Source organism: Pongo pygmaeus, chromosome 1, assembly GCF_028885625.2.
Source record: "Pongo pygmaeus isolate AG05252 chromosome 1, NHGRI_mPonPyg2-v2.0_pri, whole genome shotgun sequence".
NCBI classification, from domain to species: Eukaryota; Metazoa; Chordata; class Mammalia; order Primates; family Hominidae; genus Pongo; species Pongo pygmaeus.
This window is the reverse complement of record NC_072373.2, coordinates 152,384,294-152,407,776: the sequence shown is the minus strand read 5'-3', so window position 1 is coordinate 152,407,776 and position 23,483 is coordinate 152,384,294. Positions and strand designations below refer to the sequence as shown.

At 39.0% G+C, this 23,483-nt stretch overlaps 1 protein-coding gene across 4 annotated transcripts in view; it reads right to left on the bottom strand.

Moving 5' to 3' along the window:
- Positions 1-22,873, bottom strand: part of USP33 (ubiquitin specific peptidase 33) — a 64,003-nt gene extending 41,130 nt beyond the window's left edge. Inside the window, exons 1-6 of one of the 4 annotated variants that reach the window (XM_063653931.1) lie at positions 22,517-22,768; positions 8,247-8,425; positions 4,452-4,583; positions 4,211-4,264; positions 3,712-3,774; positions 2,119-2,271 (exon numbers count right to left, since the gene is read on the bottom strand). In XM_063653931.1, the coding sequence (XP_063510001.1) occupies positions 2,119-2,271; positions 3,712-3,774; positions 4,211-4,264; positions 4,452-4,583; positions 8,247-8,288 (444 nt within the window). In that variant the 5' untranslated portion in view covers positions 8,289-8,425; positions 22,517-22,768. Of the gene's footprint in view, positions 1-2,118; positions 2,272-3,711; positions 3,775-4,210; positions 4,265-4,451; positions 4,584-8,246; positions 8,426-22,516 lie in introns of all 4 variants that reach the window. The other 3 variants (XM_063653932.1, XM_054479794.2, XM_054479784.2) reach the window with 3 other exon arrangements.
- Positions 22,874-23,483: the final 610 nt, after the last annotated feature.

Genomic DNA, 23,483 nt, shown 5'->3' with positions numbered 1-23,483 from the left:
ACATTCAGCAACACCCAAACAGAGAAGGAAACTGAATAGCAGCAAGAATTTAGCATGCACTCTGGTTCTCCAAGTTATTATAGCCTTACTTTACCTCTAAAATGCAGGCATATGCACTAATTCCCAACCATTTTATTTTCCTGACATCTGTAGAGACTGGACATTTGAATAGACTTCATACTCTCACTTTGTTTTTATAAAGTAATTGCTTTTAAAAAAGATACATGCTCACTACAAAATATCTAAATACATAGAAGTACAGAGGCTTAAAAGAAATCACCTGAAATTTTACTATCTAGAAAAAATATCTATTTGAAAAATCTTATTAATATTTGTATGGCTGGCTTCCAATATTTTACTATTTTGCAAATATCCTGTGGTAAACTGGATTCAAACAGCATATAAGTTTTGGACCACTAAAGAAATCTATCTGAACCACTTTTTTCTTCTGAATAATTTCTTCAACAACGGGATCATAAGGAAGTTGCATGAAATTAAGTTTATGCCTTTTATGTGTTAACATATTTACAAGTCATCAGAAAATTATTAACAAGCCATCAGGAAAGTAACAGTATACTTATTCTATCAGATTCAACATTCATTAAAGTTTGTAATCTTGATCTTTTCTGGCAGAAATGGCAACAGATAGCTTATTTAACTTACTTCTCTAGTAAGTGATGCTGATAATTTTGCCTTTATAGATTATTAGTTCCTTGTGTGATTAAACTTTAGTCATAACATTACACTTTTTTCTTTTTTAAAACTTTTTCTACTTATTACCATTCAGCTATCTTCAGTGGGACAAACTTTTGTTAATAATGTAAGAGGATTCAACAAAACTGCCATTTTCATACTATCTGGACTTTTGAAAATGACTAAACATGTTTGTGAATGATAAATAGGTATAAGTGGGAGAAACAGTAATGATTATAATTAACTAGAGCCATTCAACTGAGAAACTGAAAATGCAAGAAATTATTCTTTGACTAAAATCTAGCCACCTTTCACGTGTAAGGCAAGCAAATTTATTATCACAAATATCTACCACAAGAATGTGATACAAACATACAACAGAAAAACTTGAGAGTTGGTATCAATGAACAAGTACAGAAATACGTGATTTCTATAATACACATGAGGAAAAAAACTTGCTGTTAATCGAATCTGATCAAATTCTGATCAATCGATGATCTAAATAAGAAGCCAACTATTCTAAGTTAATTTCCTTTTTCCTATTTTTCTATGACTTTAAGAATTCTGAAAATTAAGTGATAAATTCTGCGAGCAAACCCATACGTTTTCTAAGTCTCTTGATCCAAAAGGAGAAAAATCTTTTTTTTTCTTTTTTTTTTTAGATGGAGTCTCGCTCTGTCACCTAGGCTGGAGTGCAGTGGCACGGTCTCGGCTCACTGCCAGCTCTGCCTCCCAGGTTCACACCATTCTCCTGCCTCAGCCTCCAAAGTAGCTGGGACTACAGGCGCCCACCACCACACCCGGCTAATGTTTTGTATTTTTAGTACAGACGGGGTTTCACTGTGTTAGCCAGGATAGTCTCGATCTCCTGACCTCGTGATCCAGCCGCCTTGGCCTCCCAGAGCACTGGGATTACAGGCGTGAGCCACCGCACCCAGCCCAAAGGGAGAAAAATCTTTAACCAAAGACTGATGCTAAGCTTTATTATATTCTACTTTGTTTTCAATAATAAGTAAAATGTTCACAGTAATACAAAGGGGATGGAGGGGAGGAGAGAATGGGGAAGAGAGCTGAATTAGTAACTGCCATATACTATCACAGAAGGCCCACCATCTTTCTTGGAATCAGACTTACCAGAAAAAGATAAAGACTACTTGAGTCATTTTTTTAAAAAAAACTTTAAAAATTCATTAGGGGCTTTTCCATCTTCAGACAGGTGGGCTTCAATCTCACCCTAATCTATCACTCTAAGCAACACAAGAAAGGGGAGCACGAGCGCTTTATTTGAGAGAAAAAAGGCACATTACAGAAATTTTCAAAGTACAGGTTAAGCAGTATTCCTTTCTAAAATTTCAGCTACATGACAAATTCTGAAATTATTACCTGAATGTTTTACAGCTTAACTAAGTGGATCTAGATTATTACCTGGACACTGTTTTCTTGTATTTGGTGAGGTTGTCTTACATGAGGCAATGAAGGCTGAGTTCCTAATTTCCTATCCAAAAATACTTCTTTGCTGCAAGCATAACACCATACTCGAAGAGTGGTAAGGTTCACAGTTAGATAATGCTTTGTCTCCTATATAATTTCACAGTAGAGGGAAAAGAGAAACCAAAATTACATATACTTGAAAAGACTTCTTCAAAAGATAACAGAAGATAAACTGCTGGCCTTTGATGAGTAACAATATACTCAAAAGCTAATTTAGAACACGGAAAAAAAAATTCTTCAGATAAACTTCTAAGGTATAATAAACAGTAACAACATCTAAGCCTACTCTAGAAATTACTCTGCCATTCTCCCCTCACTATTCATTATACAAAAAGATAAATGCAAGAGTGTAAGACCTTGCTTTGCAGTCTACAAATAAATGTAACACAAGAAAATAATTAACAGCAGCAAGTAACTATTCTAAGAAATCAGAATGGCAAAAGAACACAAATGACATGAGTCAAGGCATAAAACAGCTCTAGCAATACAGAATATATAATCTTGGAAAGATAAAAGTCTAGCCTTTCTCAACCAGAGTTCTGCTACAGAATTAAGCCCTACAAAAAATGATCTGAGTGACTAATTTATCAATTCTCCCAAGGGTGGTACACAGCAAGTACCATCTTAGATGCACAGAAAGAAGCAAATGATATACAATGATGACTTAGAGCTTGGGTATTCAGGCTTAATTAATTCTCTAGAGGAATCCTGGTTGAGAACAGTTGATGCTATAGAGGTATCAATGTGCATCTTAAAACAAAGTCATTCGAGAAACTTTCCATTTAGAATGGGAGCTCTACCTAACACTATAGAAGAGGCATGCCAGAGTTACATGGGAAGTACCAGACAACCAGAGCAAAGTAGAAAGGTGAGTCCAGTTAGGACTATGTGCAGGAAAAGGCAATATGACATGAGCTGAGACTTAAAGAAGTTAGCCAGGCCATGTCATAAACCTAAGGACCCATTCTCTCTTGGGCTTCAACCTCCTAATATGCCAGCTATCACCTCCAAATATCTGGATATACACTTTTTTGAGATGGAGTTTCGCTCTTGTTGCCCAGGCTGGAGTGCAATGGCACGATCTCAGCTCCGCCTCCCACGTTCAAACAATTCTCCTGCCTCAGCCTCCCGAGTAGCTGGGATTACAGGTGCCCACCACCACACCCAGCTAATTTTTTTGTACTTTTAATAGAGACAGGGTTTCGCCATGTTGGCCAGGCTGGTCTCGAACTCCTGACTTCAGGTGATCCGCCTGCCTCGGCCTTACAAAGTGCTGGGATTCAGGCGTGAGCCACCACGCCTGGCCGGATGTACACTTTTGAAATCAGTGCTTTCTTAATCACAACCTCATTCTAATGTTCATCCTCCTACCAATTCCCTTCCTCACCCTTCACAGAGAACATAAGTGAAGTTTTAACTTAGAGTGCAAATTTGAATTACAACTTGAATTAATAATGTTATACTGGCTTTCCCTTTCCTTCAGGCACTTTTTTAACAAGTCTTCCATTAAATTTTTTATATACATACCTGAGAATGTATGGTGCTGTGATCTACTTGTGATTCACCACAGCCAACATATGAACATCTATTCTATAAATAATTATATAGGAAGAAAAATAAGGTACTTTATAATATACATGTAAATTTATAACAGCATTACAATTACATTTACAATTAAGTTTGGATTACCTGTTTTAAACTCAATGAGTAAATGACTTTCCAGTCATTAAATTTAACCAAATGTTTCCAGGCACAAAATAAAACCAGGATATATTTCTAAGCTAAAAGCTATGTCATTTCTAATAAAAGGCAAGCATAAAATATCTGAGTGATTTACTAAAAACTGCAAAAGCACTACAGATTAAGATCTTTCCAAAGTTTAATTTTTGTTATCAATAATGACCTTTTAAAAGCAAGTTTAATTTACAAAAATCACTTTAAGTATCAAAAATTTTCTGGTTATGATTATTCAGATCCAAATTTATTATTATTATAGCAATCTTTTCAGGAAAAAACATATACACACCTCCAAGCATGCCCAAAGATTTGGTCCTCGGACTTTACAATCCTGACAAGTACCCTATAAAAAGAAATTAAAAAGACAACATTGGTTATATTGACACAAACACATACAATTCACTAATGCACTAATGACATCATACATATTTTTAAAATACTGCTCATAGAGTATTACAGTAATTTATGAAAATTACATATTCAAGAGAAAAGTGAATAGTTTTTCAAGGAAGAAAAAACCTGTTTCTTACATGAGATTTTTGTATCAAATCTTCTTTGGTTATTTCACCAACTGAATCCAAATGTGGACAATGATTTCGAAAAGCTGACATTTTGTTAGGAATTTTTTCCTGTTTCCCAAGACTTTCAAAATGAGGTAACACCTATTAGAAAAGTAACACACACAAAAAAATTAATAAATGCTTACAATGCCTGCAGAGATTCCAAAAAATAAAAAAATTAAAATGCTAACATATTAAAAATGATTAAAAGATAATGTAAGAATGATATGTTTATAAGTTTGCCCTGTGAAAAGAGTGTATTCTCAAACACAGATGAGTTTTCAGAATTGAAGTTAATCCGGACACCGGAAATTTCTCTACTACATAAACATTTTATTAAAATTGACATCTATAAACAAATGTAAGTTTGTTTCTCCATGACTTTTGCTGCTTTTCCGCTCTCATTTCACTTTTTATAGATAAATAAAAGGGGGGAATATTCAAGTTATTCTATAGTGAAGCATTTTTATCCTTTTTTAAAAAAAAAAAAATTAATCCTTAGGCTGGACTAGGAGTTGAAAAAAAAAAACTTCAAGTAGAAAGCTTCATTTTTCTACTAACAGGACCCCCTACTGATGGTGTAAATTAAATCATCTGGTATCCTGGCCTTATACCACGACAGGCACTTTATATCAGGGTTTCTCGATCCCGGCACTATTGACACTTAGGGTGAGATAATTCTTTGCTGTGAGGGATTATCCTGTGCATTGCAGGTTATTTGGCAACATTCCCGCTTCTATGCACAAGAGACAGACCATCCCTGCCACCACTCTGAACTCTGATGACCAGTATCTCTAGACTGTTTTAAATTATATCCTCCGGGACAAAATCTCTCTAGGTTTGAGAACCCCATTTTCATGATCTTTACAACCCCTGAAATAGGTACCATTATTAGCTTCATTTGCATATAAGGCTAAGAGATGCAAACTTTACTGATTCCACAGTGTTTGGTTCAAGTAAAGCGAGTGATTTCCAAAGGTCTCAAGTCTAATTTGGTATTCCTAGATCTTTTGGTTGTACCTTTTTAGTAACAGGGTTTTTCATGCTCTTAATTCAACTTTGAGGTTTAAGAACACTTTCCCAAAAAAAGTTTAGAACTTGCTAGGACAGAATGAAACAGTTTAAAAGTTTGAACTTCAGAAACACTGTAAATTTAATTTCTTTTGTGGTTTATAAGTTATTCAATAAACCATGCAGATCTATGTAATAGTTTATAACTATATACAACCCCTTTGTTACCCTATAGCTTATGTAAGAGTGTCTGTCTGCCTTTTATTATTTATTTATTTATTTATTTTTGAAACAGAGTTTCACTCTTGTTGCCCAGGCTGGAGTGCAGTGGCGTGATCTCAGCTCACCGCAAACTTCACCTCCCAGGTTCAAGTGATTCTCCTGCCTCAGTCTCCCGAGTAGCTGGGATTACAGGCATGCGCCACCACACCCGACCACTTTTTTTGTATTTTTAGTAGAGATGGGGTTTCTCCATGTTGGTCAGGCTGATCTCGAACTCCTGACCTCAGGTGATCCACCTGCCTCAGCCTCCCAAAGTCCTGGGATTACAGGTGTGAGCCACTGCACCTGGCCTCTGTCTGCCTTTTAAACCCATTGCAATAAATTTGCTGAAATACTAACACATTAGTAAATACTTTTTTTATTATACTTTAAGTTCTAGGGTACATGTGCACAACGTGCAGGTTTGCGTAAATACATTTTTTTAAGTTAAAAAAAGTTGAACAAAATCAAATCAAATAATCAATTCACTATTACGCTGCAACACACAAAATTCACCAGGAACCACTCTAGGGTTAATAGTGCAAACAATTCTTTTTCCTTTTGAGACAGGGCCTCATTCTGTCACTCACACTGGAGTACAACAGGGCGAACACAACTCACTGCAGCCTCAACCTCCTGGTCTCAAACCATCCTCCTGTCTCAGCCTCCCGTGTAGCTACAACTACAGGTGCATGCCATGTGATTAGACTACCCCAAGCCAGAGAAAAAACCCACAGGAAAGGATTAGGTAAAACAATTCTCAAAGCCTTTAAGGGTTGTTTGCATTCTCATCAGCCACAGTTGAAAGACACCATAATAGAGGAAATAAAGTACTCAGAATGGCATTGCCTCAATAATCGGAAGAAATTATCCTTAATCTAAAGGCTACTTTGGTTCTGTCTTTAAAAAGTTCAAAAAGGGTCGGGCGCAGTGGCTCACCCCTGCAATCCCAACACTTTGGGAGGCCAAGGTGGACGGATCACAAGGTCAGGAGATCGAGAACATCCTGGCCAAGGAAACCCCATCTCTACTAAGAATACAAACATTAGCTGGGCATGGTGGTGTGCGCCTGTAGTCCCAGCTACTCAGGAGGCTGAGACACAAGAATTGCTTGAACCCAGGAGGCAGAGGTTGCAGTGAGCTGAGATTGCGCCACTGCAATCCAACCTGAGGACAGAGCAAGACTCTGTCTCAAAAAAAAAAAGAAAAAAAGTTCAAAAAGAAGTCTTAGAAGGATCAAACTGTTCCAAAGGAATTGTGTTCAGAACAAAGCTTAAGGACATTTAAAGGAATGAAAAAATTCAGTAGCCATCAAGGTAAAAATCACAATAACTGGCATCCAATAAAAAATGACAGGCATTCTAAGAGGAAATTCTGACCCACAGTGAAGAGAAAAAGAAGAAACCAAGAAATAGCACAGATGACAGAACAAAGATAGATTAAATCTTAATCTTAAAAATTAAATCAGAACATCAGTGATACAGGGGAAAATGTTCAAATTTGATGAAAACTAGAGCCCTATAGATCCACAAGCAATTTAAACTCAGCACAAAACACACAAACTACACCATGTACATCAAAAACAAATTGCTTAAAACTAGTAATAAAAAGAAAATCTTAAAAAATAGCCAACAGGCTGGGTACAGTAGCTAATGCCTATAATCCCAGCACTTCGGGAGGCCAAGGCAGGAGGATTCCTTGAGCTCAGGAGTTAGAGACCAGCCTGAGCAACATAGCGAGACCTCGTCTCTACTAAAAATTTAAAAAATCATCCAGGCATGGTGGCATGTGCCTATAGTCCCACCTACTCACGAGGCTGAGGTAAGAGGATCACCTGAGCCCAGGAGATGGCGGCTACAGTGAGCTGTGATCACACCACTGCATTCCAGTCTGATTGACACAGCAAGATCCTGTGTCAAAAACAAAAACAAATTTGGAATAAGTGCGACATGGTGCTAAGAATCTATATTCTGTTGATATGGTGTGGAAAGTTCTGTAGATGTCTATTAGGTCCGCTTGGTGCAGAGCTGAGTTCAATTCCTAGATATCCTTGTTAACTTTCTGTCTCGTTGATCTGTCTAATGTTGACAGTGGGTGTTAAAGTCTCCCATTATTATTGTGTGGGAGTCTAAGTCTCTTTGTAGGTCTCTAAGGACTTGCTTTATGAATGTGGGTGCTCCTGTATTGGGTGCATATATATTTAGGATAGTTAGCTCTTCTTGTTGAATTGATCCCTTTACCATTATGTAATGGCCTTCTTCGTCTCTTTTGATCTTTGATGGTTTAAAGTCTGTTTTATCAGAGACTAGGATTGCAACCCCTGCTTTTTTTTTTTCCATTTGCTTGGTAGATCTTCCTCTATCCCTTTATTTTGAGCCTATGTGTGTGTCTGCACATGAGATGGGACTCCTGAATACAGCACACTGATGGGTCTTGACTTTTTATCCAATTTGCCAGTCTGGGTCTTTTAATTGGGGCATTTAGCCCACTTACCTTTAAGGTTAATATCATTATGTGTGAATTTGATCCTGTCATTACGATGTTAGCTGGTTTTTTTGCTCATTAGTTGAGGCAGTTTCTTCCTAACATCGATGGTCTTTACAATTTGGCATGTTTTTGCAGTGGCTGGTACCGGTTGTTCCTTTGCATGTTTAGTGCTTCCTTCAGGAGCTCTTGTAAGCAAAATTGACCACATAGTTGGAAGTAAAGCACTCCTCAGCAAATGTAAAAGAACAGAAATTATAACAAACTGTCTCTCAGACCACAGTGCAATCAAATTAGAACTCAGGATTAAGAAACTCACTCAAAACCACACAACTACATGGAAACTGAACAACTTGCTCCTGAATGACTACTGGGTAGATAATGAAATGAAGGCACAAATAAAGATGTTCTTTGAAACCAATGAGAACAAAGACACAACATACCAGAATCTCTGGGACACATTTAAAGCAGTGTGTAGAGGGAAATTTACAGCACTAAATGCCCATGGGAGAAAGCAGGAAAGATCTAAAATCGACACCCTAACATCACAATTAAAAGAACTAGAGAAGAAAGAGCAAACACAGTCAAAAGCTAGCAGAAGGCAAGAAATAACTAAGATCAGAGCAGAACTGAAGGAGATAGAGACACAAAAAACCCTTCAAAAAATCAATGAATCTTGGAGCTGGTTTTTTGAAAAGATCAACAAAATTGATAGACCGCTAGCAAGACTAATAAAGAAGAAAAGAGAGAAGAATCAAATAGACGCAATAAAAAATGATAAAGGGGATATCACCAACGATCCCACAGAAATACAAACTACCATCAGAGAATACTATAAACACCTCTACGCAAATAAACTAGAAAATCTAGACAAAATGGATAAATTCCTGGACACATACACCCTCCCAAGACTAAACCAGGAAGAAGCTGAATCCCTGAATAGACCAATAACAGGCTCTGAAATTGAGGCAATAATTAATAGCCTACCAACCAAAAAAAGTCCAGGACCAGATGGATTCACAGCCAAATTCTACCAGAGGTACAAAGAGGAGCTGGTACCATTCCTTCTGAAACTATTCCAATCAATAGAAAAAGAGGGAATCCTCCCTAACTCATTTTATGAAGCCAGCATCATCCTGATACCAAAGCCTGGTACAGACACAACAAAAAAAGAGAATTTTAGACCAATATCCCTGATGAACATCGACGCAAAAATCCTCAATAAAATACTGGCAAACCGAATGCAGCAATACATCAAAAAGCTTATCCACCACGATCAAGTTGGCTTCATCCCTGGGATGCAAGGCTGGTTCAACATATGCAAATCAATAAACATAATCCATCATATAAACAGAACCAAAGACAAAAACCACGTGATTATCTCAATAGACGCAGAAAAGGCCTTCAACAAAATTCAACAGCCCTTCATGCTAAAAACTCTCAATAAACTAGGTATTGATGGCACATATCTCAAAATACTAACAGCTATGTTATAATATTTCACCAGTACTTTAATTTACGTTATCCTGACAACCAGTAAGTTTGAATGTCTTTTCATAAATGTTACAGCCTTCTGGATTTGTTCTTTTATTAATTGCTTCTTTAAATCTTTTGCCCTTTTTACTATTGGGTCCATAACCTCTTCTTTTAAAATTAATCCTCTATCCTCTATATTGCAAGATATTTTTTCAAACTTACCTACCTACCTTTTTAATTGTGCTAAACACCATGCTGAAAAGATTGCCCTCTCCCCACTGAATGGTCTTGGCATCGCTGTCAAAAATCATTTGATCATATACAGTACATAAGGATTTATTTCTGGGCTTCTGGGCTTTTTTTTTTTTTTTTAAAGAGATGGTGTCTTGTTCCGTTACTCAGGCTGGAGTGCAGTGGCATGATCATAGCTGACTGCAACCTCCAACTCCCAGACCCAAACAATTCCACTGCCACAGCCTTCCAAGCAGCTAGGACTACAGGTGTGAGCCACCCCACCTGGCTAATTTTTAACTTTTTTTTGTGGAGATAAAGTCTTGCTATGTTGACCAGGCTGGTCTCAAACTCCTAGCCTCAAGCAATCCTCCTAACCTTGGACTCCCAAAGCGCTGGGATTATAAGCATGAGTCACTGCACCAAGCCTATTTCTAATCTATTCCATTGGTCAATATGTCTGTCTTAATGCCAATACTGTTATTAACTTTCTTATGGTATCCTTTACCATTAAAAGGTCTTAATTTTTATAAAATTAAATATGCCTCTTGTAATAGCATCTGAGTTTCTTATCTTCACATTTCCTTTACCTAGCTTGTATAACTAAACCTGGAGAATATCCTTAAGTATTTCTATAAGGCTTTGATCCATCTGGAATTTATCTTAAGACAGGAACCCAATTTTATTTTCTTCCAGATGGGCAGACAGTTGTACCAGCACCACTTATTAAATAATCTCCCCATTTCCCATTGAACTGTAATACTACCTTTATCTTTTATTAAATCTGCACATATACTGGATTTCTGGATTCTCTATTTTATTCCACTAATCTATGACAATACCATATTAATCTGATTACAGAGGCTAGATACAATATTTTGATAACTAAAAGATACACCTCCTCACTAATCCTTTTCACAGTTTCCCTGGCTACACTGTGGCTGTAGTGGAAAACATAAGTTTTACTCTTTTTTTTTTGGTCTTTTAAAAAAAGGTTTTATTTTGTTTCAACCTTTGAAAAAGTTTTACTTCTTTTCAAGGGGAGGAGTTTTAGTTCTTATTTTCTGATATTAACATCATTATTCACTTTTACTGTTTTAATGCATTTACCAGAACCTCTTAAGACGATACATGAATACAAATGTGATCATGGGCATCCCCACGTCCCCATCAAGTTTCTAATTTTAATGCTCTTGACATTTAGGATATTTGCTGTAACTTCCCTCTATTCTTACTTTACTTATTTTATTAGAAATGGTCTTGATGGGCTGGGTGTGGTAGCTCACATCTGTAATCCCAGCAATTTGGGAGGCTAAGGCGGGTGGATCACAAGATCAGGAGTTTGAGACTAGCCTGGTCAATATGGTGAAACCCCATCCCATCTCTACTAAAAATACAAAAATTAGCCAGGCATGGTGGCAGGCGCCTGTAGTCCCAGCTACTCAGGAGGCGGCAGGAGAATCACTTGAACCCGGGAGGCAGAGGCTGCAGTGAGCCAAGATTGTGTCACTGCACTCCAGCCTGAGCGACAGAGCGAGACTCCGTCTCAAAAAAAAAAAAAAAGAAATGGTCTTGATGAACTCTGGCTAATATTGTATTTAGAAATTTTGCATTTCTAGACATAAGTGAGACTGTTCTTTTTTGGCAGCATTCCTTTTTTTTCCCCCCCTCTGGTGCTTGAATCAGGATTGGCAGCATTTTTATCAGAGATAAAATATGAGTGCTTCACAGAATGCATTGAAGCTTTGCATTCTTCATCATGGAAAAGAGAGTTCCTTTTTATTATAATGATGTGTTGTTCTTCATAAATGAAACTCAGCTGTGAAATCATATGCTATGCTGCCTCTGTCAAGGACCAATCTTCCATCATTTTTTCAAACCTTTCATGGGGATTGGGCAATTAACATTTTTACTTCTTGGGTCAATTTTACTCACTGACATTTTGCTATAACAACATCCATTTTCTCTTGAAATAACTTTGACATTATAGCATTACATGTATATTCTCAAGAAAATTTGCAAAAGACTCCATTAATGTCTCCTGTATTTGGGGTCTATGGCGTTTACTCATTCCTAATCTTGTACATTTTTATTACATATTTTTTTTTCTACAAGATGTTTATCTAGATCATTGGTATTTGCAAAGAACCAGATTTGGGATTTATTTATCTTCTCCACTATTTTTGTTCTGATCTGTTTTCAATTCCATTAATATCCATATCCTACTTGCCTTTGGTTGTATTTTTTATGGGTTTTTTTTTTTTGGAGACGGAGTCTCGCTCTGCTGCCCAGGCTGGAGTGCAGTGGTGCAATCTTGGCTCACTGCAACCTCCACCTCCCAGGTTCATACAATTCTCTTGTCTCAGCCTCGCAAATAGCTGGGACTACAGGCGTGTGCCACAACGACTAGCTAATTTTTGTATTATTAGTAGAGACGGGATTTCACCATGTTGGCCAGGCTGATCTCAAACTCCTGACCTCAGGTGATCCACTCTCCTCAGCCTCCCAAAGGGCTGGAATTACAGGCATGAACCACTGCACCCGGCCTGGTTTTATTTTCTTAATCCCTAAAGATGAGTACTAAGCGCTTTGTTTACTGAAAGTATTTAAGCTATGTATTTTCCTCTAAAGTAAAAATTCTGCATTTGCCAATGAAATGTAGATGTTCTTCTCACTGCTTTTTAGGCAATACTATGTTGCCTCGGAGGAAAGAAATGGGATCAGAGGATTGAAAAGAAACTTCCAAGATAAATATTTTTTTCTAAAATCTCAAGCAAAAAATAAGATTAAAATAAATTCTCTCTGCTGATAGCTGAGATTAAAAAAAGAATAAAAACATAAATACATTCTGTTCTGCTATTAATTTTGCAGTATCTAAACAATTTAATAAGAATTGGCCGGGCAGGGCCGGGTGCGATGGCTGTAATTCCAGAATTTTGGGAGGCCGACGTAGGGGGATCACCTGAGTTCAGGAGTCTGAGACCAGCCTGGCCAACATGGTGAAACCCCTTCTTTACTAAAAATACAAAAATCAGCTGTGCATAGTGGTGGGTGCCTGTAATCCCAGCTACTCGGGAGGCTGAAGCAGGAGAATCGCTTGAACCCAGGAGGCAGAGGTTGCAGTGAGCCGTGATCACGCCACTGCACACCAGCCTGGGCAACAGAGCAAGGCTCCATCTCCAAAAAAAAAAAGAAAGAATTGGCTGGGCAGCCAGGCATGATGGTTCAGGTCTGTAATCCCAGCACTTTGGGAGGCCACGGCGGGAAGATCATTTGAGCTGAAGAGTTCAAGACCAGCCTGGGCAACATGGTGAAACCCCATCTCTCTACAGAAAATAGAAAAATTAGCCCAGCATGGTGGTGCACACTTGTAGTTCCACTGAGGCAGGAGAATCCCTTGAGCCCAGGAGGCAAACGTTGCAGTGAGCCAAGATTGCGCCACTGCACTCTAGCCTGTGCAACACAGCGAGACCCTGACTTGAAAGAAGGAAGGAAGGAAGGAAGGAAGGAAGGAAGGAAGGAAGGAAGGAAGGAAGGAAGGAAGGAAGGAAGGAAGGAAGGAAGGAAAGAAAGAAAGGAAAGAAAGAAAGAAACGAAAAGAATTAGTGCACGTAAACAAAGGCTAACAATTTGTCCCAAGGATATTTAGTATACCGTATAATACAATGCTATCAAAATAGAAAACCCTTAGTATTCTCGTTGCCTAGTTTTACTCAGTTTATTAACTAAGGTAACAAAATCATTCTTTTATTCCTTTATTTGACAAAGATTTATTGAGGGTAGGGTATTCAAATATAGTAGGGTAAGACAGTGGGAGTTCTTAGCTACTTCAATTTCTTCTCAAATTGTACACCAAAAGAAAGAAGGCATGTATGCTTCCATTCTTGTCTGATAATTTAATCACAGGAGATGAGTATTAGACATTAGAAAAAAACAGAAAATGGTTGTATATGGAAATGCTATTGTCCAATCCACAGAAGTAGATTTTGCAAAACTAAGACTCCTGTAGAAGCTTGTGACTTACAAGTTGGAAATCACAAAGAGTGCACAAGATTTTTATCTCAGTTTGTCCTTATCTTTGTAATCTTGTATCTGGTAGCTTTTTCCTCTATCTGCCACACTAACTGGACTACTGGAAGTTTTCTCACCAAGAATGACGGCAGTAACACCAAGTGAAAATTTTTCCAGATGAAAACGACTGCACTCACGCTCTATGATGTACAGCTCCGGTGGCTAAACTGCTCATCTGCATTAAAGTAAATGCAAAACTGCTTCTGGGCTGGGCATGGTGGCTCGCACCTGTAATCCCAGCACTTTAGAAGACTGAGGCGGGAGGACTGCTTGAGCCCAGGAGTTCAAGACCAGCCTGGGCAACATGGCAATACCCTGTCTCTACCCCAAAAAAATACAAAAATTAGCCAGGCCTAGTGGCATGCCCCTGCAGTCCCAGTTATTCAGGAGGCTGAGGTGGGAGGATCACCTGAGCCCAGGAGGCAGAAGTTGCATGCAGTGAGCTGTGATTGCACCACTGCACTCCCGCCTGAGTGACAGAGCTAAGCCTTGTCTCAAAAACAAAACAAAACTGCTTCTGAAGATATCACTTTTTTTTTTTTTTTTTTTTTTGAGACGGAGTCTTGCTCTGTCGCCCAGGCTTGGGTGCAGTGGCGCGATCTCAGCTCACTGCAAGCTCCACCTCCCGGGTTCATGCTATTCTCCTGCCTCAGCCTCCTGAGCAGCTGGGACTACAGGCGCCCGCCATCACACCCAGCTAATTTTTTGTATTTTTAGTAGAGATGGGGTTTCACCGTGTTAGCCAGGATGGTCTCGATCAGCTGACCTCGTGATCCGCCCGCCTCGGCCTCCCAAAGTGCTGGGATTACAGGCTTGAGCCACCGCGCCCCGCCCAAAGATATTACTTTTAAGGGGAGAATATTTTAGTAGTACAATCTCCAAATTTCAGGTTGAAATTCTGACCCCTTATCCTAATAGAAGATAATCAATCAGCTATTCAAATTTTAATATTAGGAAAAGCATAGGGAACCATGTTATTAATACAATTTTTTTTTCTTGAGACAGAATTTCACTCTGTCGCCCAGGCTGGAGTGCAGTGGCACAATCTCGGCTCACTTGCAACTTCTCCCTCCCAGGTTCAAGCAATTCTCATGCCTCAGCCACCTGAGTAGCTGGGATTACAAGCATGTGTCACCACGTCCAGCTAAATTTTTGTATTTTTAGTAGGGACAGAGTTTCACCATGTTACCCAGACTGCTCTCAAACTTCTGGCCTCAAGTGATCCACTCACCTCGGCCTCCCAAAGTACTGGGATTACAGGAGTGAGCCACTGCGCCTGGCCTTAATATAATAATTACACATCAGGACATAGTTGGTAACCTAAGGAGCTTTTAATATTGAGAAACTGCCTGAATTCCACTGCCTAGTCTATTCCAAAAAGTAAAGTTCTTCATAAAAAGTCAGATTCACATTACAGAGAAAAAAAATTATGCCAGAAGGATTGGTAGCTATTTAATAGTTACATATAAGATTAATATGAATGCAGGAGTTCTTCACTAGCAGGTATCAGAACTGCTCAATATTTTTAACAATAACCTGGATAAAGCTACAGAAGGCAGGCTAGTAAAATATAAACTTAAACTTATAAAAATAAGTTTTTAAAGAAAAATTAAACTATTTTTAAAAATAAGCTAAAATTGGCTGGGCGTGGTGGCTCACACCTGTAATCCCAGCACTTTGCGAGGCCGAGGCCAGTGGATCACCTGAGGTCAGGAGTTCAAGACCAGCCTAGCCAACATGGTGAAACCCCGTCTCTACTAAAAACACAAAAAATTAGCAGGGCGTGGTGGTGTGTGTCTGTAGTCCTAGCTAGCTGGGAGGCTGAGGCACAGGAATTGCTGGAACCCGCGAGGAGGAGGTCGAAGTGAGCCAAGATCATGCCACTGCACTCCAGTCTGGGTGACAAGAGTGAAACTCCATCTCAAAAAATAAAAAATAAAAAAATTAGCTAAAATTAACAGGACAAAATTTAATAATGATGGATGTGATATTCGACACTGGGATTCAAAGAATCAACCATATAAACTGAGACCAAAAAAGGGGGTCAGGTATTTGGATTCTAGACCCTTGAAGAAGTAGCAATTCCTACTCAATTAATCAACAGAACACTAGGTTTCAAGGTTTCAGAATAAAAAGAGTAACCAGTCTTGCTGGGTATGGTGGCTCACACCTGTATTCCCAGCACTTTGGGAGGCAGGGGCATGAGGATCACTTGAGGCCAAGAGTTCAAGGCCAGCCTAGGCAACAGAGTGATACCCACCCCTCATCTTTACAAAAAAAAATAATAATAATGTTTTAATTGAATACAGTGTTGAAAAGGGGGAAAAAAATATTTTTTTAAAAAAGAAGAGTAGCCAGTCTTAATGTACTCATAAACTAAGTAGATTATATCTGGAATACAGTATTTTATTTAAGAAGAATACTAAAAGCTACAGAATAAGAGTGCCTCTCATAGAAAATCTTAAAAGAAATAATTTGAAAACTGTACCTTATAAGATAGCACTGTACTAAGAGTAAAGTTTCTAGAGCAAGACTCCACTATCTCCTAGATTTGGGACCAGTGGTAAGTTTCTTCTCTTTGCCTTAGTTCCCTCATCTAAAACACTGATCTAATTACAAATATCTACTTCATAGAGTTTTGGAGAAGATTAATATATAATATTTTTAACTAATTATATAATTACACATAATATGTTAATATATAATTACATATTATATATTAGTATACATAAAATACTTATAAGAGGGTGATATAGTAAGTACTCAGTAAATGTTAACCATTACGAACAGAAAGCATGGATGTTTAAATAGCAGAAGGCAAAAGATGCCAGGACTTGATACACATGTTCCAATTGAACATGATGACCAAAGGGATCCTTTCTTTTCTATGCAACTTGAGAAAGTCAGAACAGCATACCCAATCAACGGTGAAGACTTCGGTTCAAATACAGATGAACTTTCATGGAAGAAGCATGTTCCCCATAATTGTTACACAGAGGTTGGGTAACTGTCAGAGGTGCTTCAAAGGACAGCAAGCACTTTGCATTAAAAACTCAGAATTGAATTAAGATTCTATGATTATAAAAAGATTGATTTGTCTTTCAACGGTTTCAATCTAGACTATAGTTCCACAAGTACTAGTCCAGCAGTACCATATTAAATATTACACTTTAGCAAAAATACAATGAAGTAATAAGCTTATGGCTTATCTTTCCATATTTATCATGGAAGAAAATTGCTACCCAATAAAAGCAAGCCAAAAAAACTGATGAATGGAAGGAAGTTATCAATGAAGAGTGCAAAAACAAGCAGAAAAGTTTATTTTATTCTCAATCCATAGTAAGTGTTCAGGGAGACTTTTCACAAAAGAAATCAGCTGACAAGCATTTTAAATAACTGTTTCTTGCCCTTTAAACAAATATTCTGAGAATAAAATCATTCAAACCTCTGTGAGGATTTGAAGATCTCACAAAGTCCTATAATACTTACCTAATCATTCTTAATTTTCATTCAAAACCACAACACAGAAAAAGAAATGTAGTGCTAATCTTTTTATTTCTCTTTTACTAGAAAATCTGTCTCACTGATCCTTAAGAGTCTAATTAATGACAGCCTTAAGTCTATTAAAAGAAATACAGTCTCCTAACTGATTTCTCTAGCTACAACCTACCTATGTGCTCTAGAATCTATTCTTAACATTACCACTATTAATAATACCAAAGTATAGCTCCAATCTGGCAATCTTCATTCCAAATAACATCCTCTAAATGAGATTTGTAAATATTAATTAGCATTTCCTATAAAGATTTTTAAAAATCTGTCCAATAGTGAATGGCAAAATATGGTCAATTCTAGCCTTATCTTGTTGAAATAATTTTGAGAAATACTGGAAGAGAGAGGAAATAGAAATGAATTAATGAATATGACAGAGTTCTAACAGAGTCTCAAATAAGCTGATGGTAATTTTCACTCTAAGTCTCACTTTTGAGCAAGATGAAGAGTTAATATACTGGCATTATGGAATAGTCATTAAAAATATTCATGTAAACCACATAGAAACATGGAAAAACCTAAATCTTCAGTTCAGCTTGTTAGCAAAAAGAAAAAAGACATAAAGAATATGAGAAAACAAATGCTATCACCATTCAAATGAGAACCACCGTAAGAAAAATTATCAATTTTTTTATTGTTTACCAGACTATAATATTGATTTTAAAACTAATCAAAACTGATTCATCTAAACACAGTAATGCTTCCATAAAAAAATATAAGAAATCCGGCCAGACATGGCAGCTCACGCCTATAATCCCAGCACTTTGGGAATCCAAGGTGGGAGGGTCACTTGAGGTCAGGAGTTTGAGACCAGCCTGGCCAACATGGTGAAACCCCCATCTCTACCAAAAAATACAAAAATTAGCTGGGTATGGTGGTGTGCGCCTGTAATCTCAGCTACTCCGGAGGCTGAGTGGCGAGAACTGCTTGAATGCAGGAGGTGGAGGTTGCAGTGAGCCAAGATAGCACCACTGCACGCCAGCCTGGACAAAAGAATGAGACCCTTTCTCGAAAAAGTAAAATATATAAGAAATTCCTCTTCTAGGATTTTATAAAAGTTAAAACCTGTGGGAAATGGTCTTATTTTAGGTCACATTCAGCCCTATAGTTTCACTACATTACTGTATTTCAGGACTGTGCTAAGCCCTGAGGAATAGAAATTAATTTAACAAATGCTTATAATCAAGCATGGGCCAGACATTATAAGTTTGTGGGGATGGCAGCATTGTTCAGGTCTCCACCCTGCTTTCCTTTTGAATGACTGGTCATCAACACTCTTATCATCACTCTCCTGAATACTGTGCAATTCTTTTACTTTCCTTAAAAAACTAATTTGGAAGTCAGTGTCCTTCTGTCAACCCTTCTTTTTCACAAGTTAACTAACTTTTAAACCTCAGTACCATCTTAGATCCCTCCTTACTTTTTTCATTTACTTTTTTTGAAATGGGAGGTTCTCTATGTTGCCCAGGTTGGACTTGCACTTCCGGGCTCAAGCAAATCTCCTGTTTCAGCCTCCCAAGTGACTGAGACTACAGGCTCAAGCCACAGCACCTGGCTCCCCTCCTTACTTTCTATCAGTTTCTAAATTCTGCTTTTTTTTTTTTTTTTTTTTACCACATTTCAACTCACATTTCTTCTAGGTCTCTATCTAAATTGAGGCTTTTATTTCACATCTGGATTATTCAATGAGAATGCCTGTTAAGACACAGAGTTGATACCTGGACCATCTCCTTTCAGCTCACTTCAATGTTTACTTGTAGCTGGTATGGACAGTTAACACACTGACAACTTCCCGTCTCAACCACTTCTCTCCTCAACTCTTCAGCACGTCAGGAGCTTGCCAAGCCCTACCTAACCAGTGTACCTGGGAAGTTCTGGGAGCCTTTTAGATAAAGGCAATCTTAATCAGTGAGGATTGACTGTAGGTGGTAAACCACCCAGCTCCCCTTCATTTGGGGCAGTTATACAAAACTCTGAGGCAGTTATACAAAAATCTCCAAAGGCTTAAGCAGCCTCCAGTTGGCCTTCCACTATTAACCTTTTTTCCTCCTTTTCTGATTCTACCTGCTTCCTCACTTGTGCTTTATAGCATCTCACCTGCACCCATGTCATCTCAGGTCCAAGTTCAAGATGCACTTCAGAGAAACCATAAGGGCTACAAAAATAATGGTCACAATCTAGCTTAACATAAAGCCACCCCAGCAGTCTTCCAGTCTCAATCTTCTAACAATTACAGCTCATTCTCCTTTCATGTGGATCACATACCTCTTCTGAGCAAACACCTTCAGTGAAGTCTTTCATAATTTTTCTTCTTTATCTCTTATTATTAACTTACATAAATTATGAATATCAGCCAAATTGTTCTACCGATGTTTTCTCAAATATAAGTTGTACCCTTCAAGGAGCTCATTAATCTGTTCACATTACAAATATCCTCCAATATTTACCTTTCAAAGCTCACTCATCTCAAATACTACCTTCACCAAGCCCCAATCACAAGTAATGTCTACCTCACCTAAATTCCCGAAGAACTTTTATAAAAACTCATAAGGCATTTACTGTTGTGTAAAAAATTGCCTCACTTGACTACAAGTTCTTTGAAGGCAGAAACCACGTTTCATTCTTTTTATTTTCCAAAGGGCCTTGTCCTGGCAGACTCAAAATATTGACCTAACTTAACCTTCTGAACATTTGAGAGCACCATTTATTTTGATATACCTATTGTTTCTTAAAGACTATTTCTCAGTATACAATATAGCACATAATTCATGTGCCTTTTTATAGATAGTTAAAAGCAACTGTACTCATCTCACACTCTTTGGAGTTTTCCCACTTATCAAAATGTTCCTGCAGACACATGTACACTTTTAAAGTTTAAAAACTACACTAAATAGAGCTGTTACTTATTCCCTTCCTTTTTAGAAATGGTTACATTTCACATTTCTCACCAAAAATCTTTCAGCATTTTATGTACTTCATTTTCTTGTGAAGAGTCCACAGTCTGTCATATGTTATAGTTCACAGTGCTCCAATCTTAATCTATCTGAATTCTCAATCTGTATCAAAAGCTGCTTTGGTAACATTATTTCAGGCTTTACGAAATTCTGATCCTTACACAATCTTGAAGTGTTTCTGTCATGGGGAAAGACTTTATTTCTTGGCATTCCGAGCTCAGAGGACTGGCAGGAGGATCAAGTAAAACTGTGTAAGTGAAAGGTCACTGAAAATTCTAACAGTACTACATAAATGTAAGAATTATCATCTCAATTCTGAATTTCAAATATTTAAAATCACCTATTTACTACAATCTAATGTCATTAAACTGCAGTTATATAAAAAGATTTGCTTATGGTTAAGTTATAAAAAGTTCAGAAAAGACATAAAAAAAGTGAAAGCTGGCCATAAACCAGATCATAAATAGGAAGCAATCTTAAATAGACTATCCCTCTTGCACATACCAGGTCAAATATTTTATTCCAATAAGATTTTTTGTACTGTCCTTTTTTTTTTGAGACAGAGTCTCGCTCTGTGGCCCAGGCTGGAATGCAGTGGCATGATCTCGGCTCACTGCAAGCTCTGCCTCCCGGATTCACGTCATTCTCCTGCCTCAGCCTCCCAAGTAGCTGGGACTACAGGCATCTGCCACCACGCCCGGCTAATTTTTTGTAATTTTTAGTACAGACGGGGTTTCACCGTATTAGCCAGGATGGTCTCGATCTCCTGACCTCGTGATCCTCGGCCTCCCAGAGTGCTGGGATTACAGGCATGAGCCACCGGGCCCAGCCCTGATCTTTCTTTCAATCCTGCCAAGGTAATGAAATAATACAAAGCTCCTAGCATTGTGTAACTATTTCTATTATTTTTTCTTAAAACTAGCATTGTCTTTCATTAAGATTCCTATTTTCTCCCTTATTTATAATAGTATGAATTCACTAACAATATTTGTATTATGCTCAAATTAAATAGCCTATGACGATAATGTGACTTGGTCAGACCTTTCCAAATAAGACAGTAGAAGAAACGGAACTAGGACGGCCTCGTTACTTTTTGTAACACGTTTTTCTTAAAGGAAAAATAATCTGATTAAACTTAAAAATTCTCTACATCCACATATTTATTAAGCAAAAGGCCTAGAGATCGTTACGATAAAATTCACCCTCAATTTAAGTCTATGCTCCTGCCAGAATTTCACCCTCTGGCTCAATTTTCCAGGCCTAATACTGATTCTATGAGAATGTAAACTCCAACGGTACTTGAGTGCAAAACACCCAGGAAAATCTCATCGTCCAACAGCTCAACGTAAAACCCTGTAAATATTCAAATGAAGAGCGTTTTGTATACGAGAAATATAAGTAAAGGTCTGGGAAACCACACACTATGGATCTTTCATCCAAAGGCTGCAGACGGACAGAAGGGGTAACCTCTCAGTCAAGATCAAACATTGGTCGAAGAAAAATTCCAGGGACGATGACACCTCGGTTTTTCCGTTCACAACAACAAATAACGGGGCCGGCCCCCTCAACAGCGCCGCAGAGCGAAACCAGAACCCAGGAGCTGGCACGCCGCAGGGCTTTCAGTCACCCACTGAGAGGGACTGGCAAGCCTGAGGGAGGAGACCGAGGAAAGGAGCAGAGCCCCCCTCTCTCGGGCTGACCTGCACCTCCCGCTTCCAGGGAAGAACCCCTGAGGACCCTTCCTCAAATCAACGACTGGTTCCCATCCTCCACCGACCGTTGACAGGGCGACCACTAGATTATCTCTGCAACGCGGAGCACCGAGGGGCCAAGGCCTTCTTCCCGCCCGCGCACCCACCGCCACCCAGGACCAAGAAAAAGAGGCTGCTGCAGCGGCCGCAGCCCCAGCGCGCGGAAGCGAGAACGGAGACCGGCCTCCGGACGCAAGCGAAACGCCCTTCGGCCCCGCGCCCCTCCCAGCAGCGCCGCGCTCACCTCCACGGCCTGGCCCGCGGGACCCGCCAGCGCGACCAACAACGGCCTGCAGCCGCACCTCCGCAAGCTCCTCTTTTCCTTCTCAGCCCTCGGAGAGGGGCAGTGTCGCGTCAGGAGGGCCGGGAAACGGCCCCGCAGCGCTGCCCTCGGGGTGTCCGCCTCCTGAACCGGCCACTTCCCGCAGCAGCCGCGGCTCCTTCCGGTGTCTCCGGGGCCGCCGCAGGCGTCTCGGGCGTCCGGGGAGGTGGGGGCGGAGCCTCGATGGGAGCCCGCCCCAGGGGCGGGGCCACGGGAGCCAGGCCCAGGTGCGGGGACCCACGCCGGCTCCCTGCTCTGACTGCGAACTATCTGTACAGGGTATGTGCAGCAGTTTGAGGACGTGAGCTTTTTTTTTTTGTTTTTTCATGTTTTCTCCTCCTCTTTCACAGTCACACACTACGACCATTACAAGGTCTTGATTCGATGCATTACAAAACTGCATTAAGGCTGGCCACTGAAGGGCCTCAAGTTTCCAAACTTGAGCAAAGAAATATTAGACTTAACTATTCCCAATTCAACATTGTATTTCCTCCTCTCATCTTTCTTCCCCCAACTTCTTAGGACCTAGATTCTCTGAAAGCAATTATGTTTCCCTTTTCCACCTATGCAAAGAAGAAATTTATCTCACCATTTTCTCTTTAGGCTAAAATCAAGAGGATCAAATCAAATATTTATTGAAACATTAGTATCTGCTTAATGCCTGGAGCATTGAAGGAATCTTGCCTTCTAATTATGTAACTGTTAAAATGCACTCGATTGAGGTTCAAATCTATGAATAAAAAAGGTTAAATTAATAAAAAATTGTTAAAATTGCCAGTTTCAATCTGTCTCATGACATCTGACTTTTTGGTCTCCAAAATGGGAGCATGTACCCAAGTATCATGCAAGATGCTCAATCTCCATTGGAATAGGTAGAAAATATAAAAGC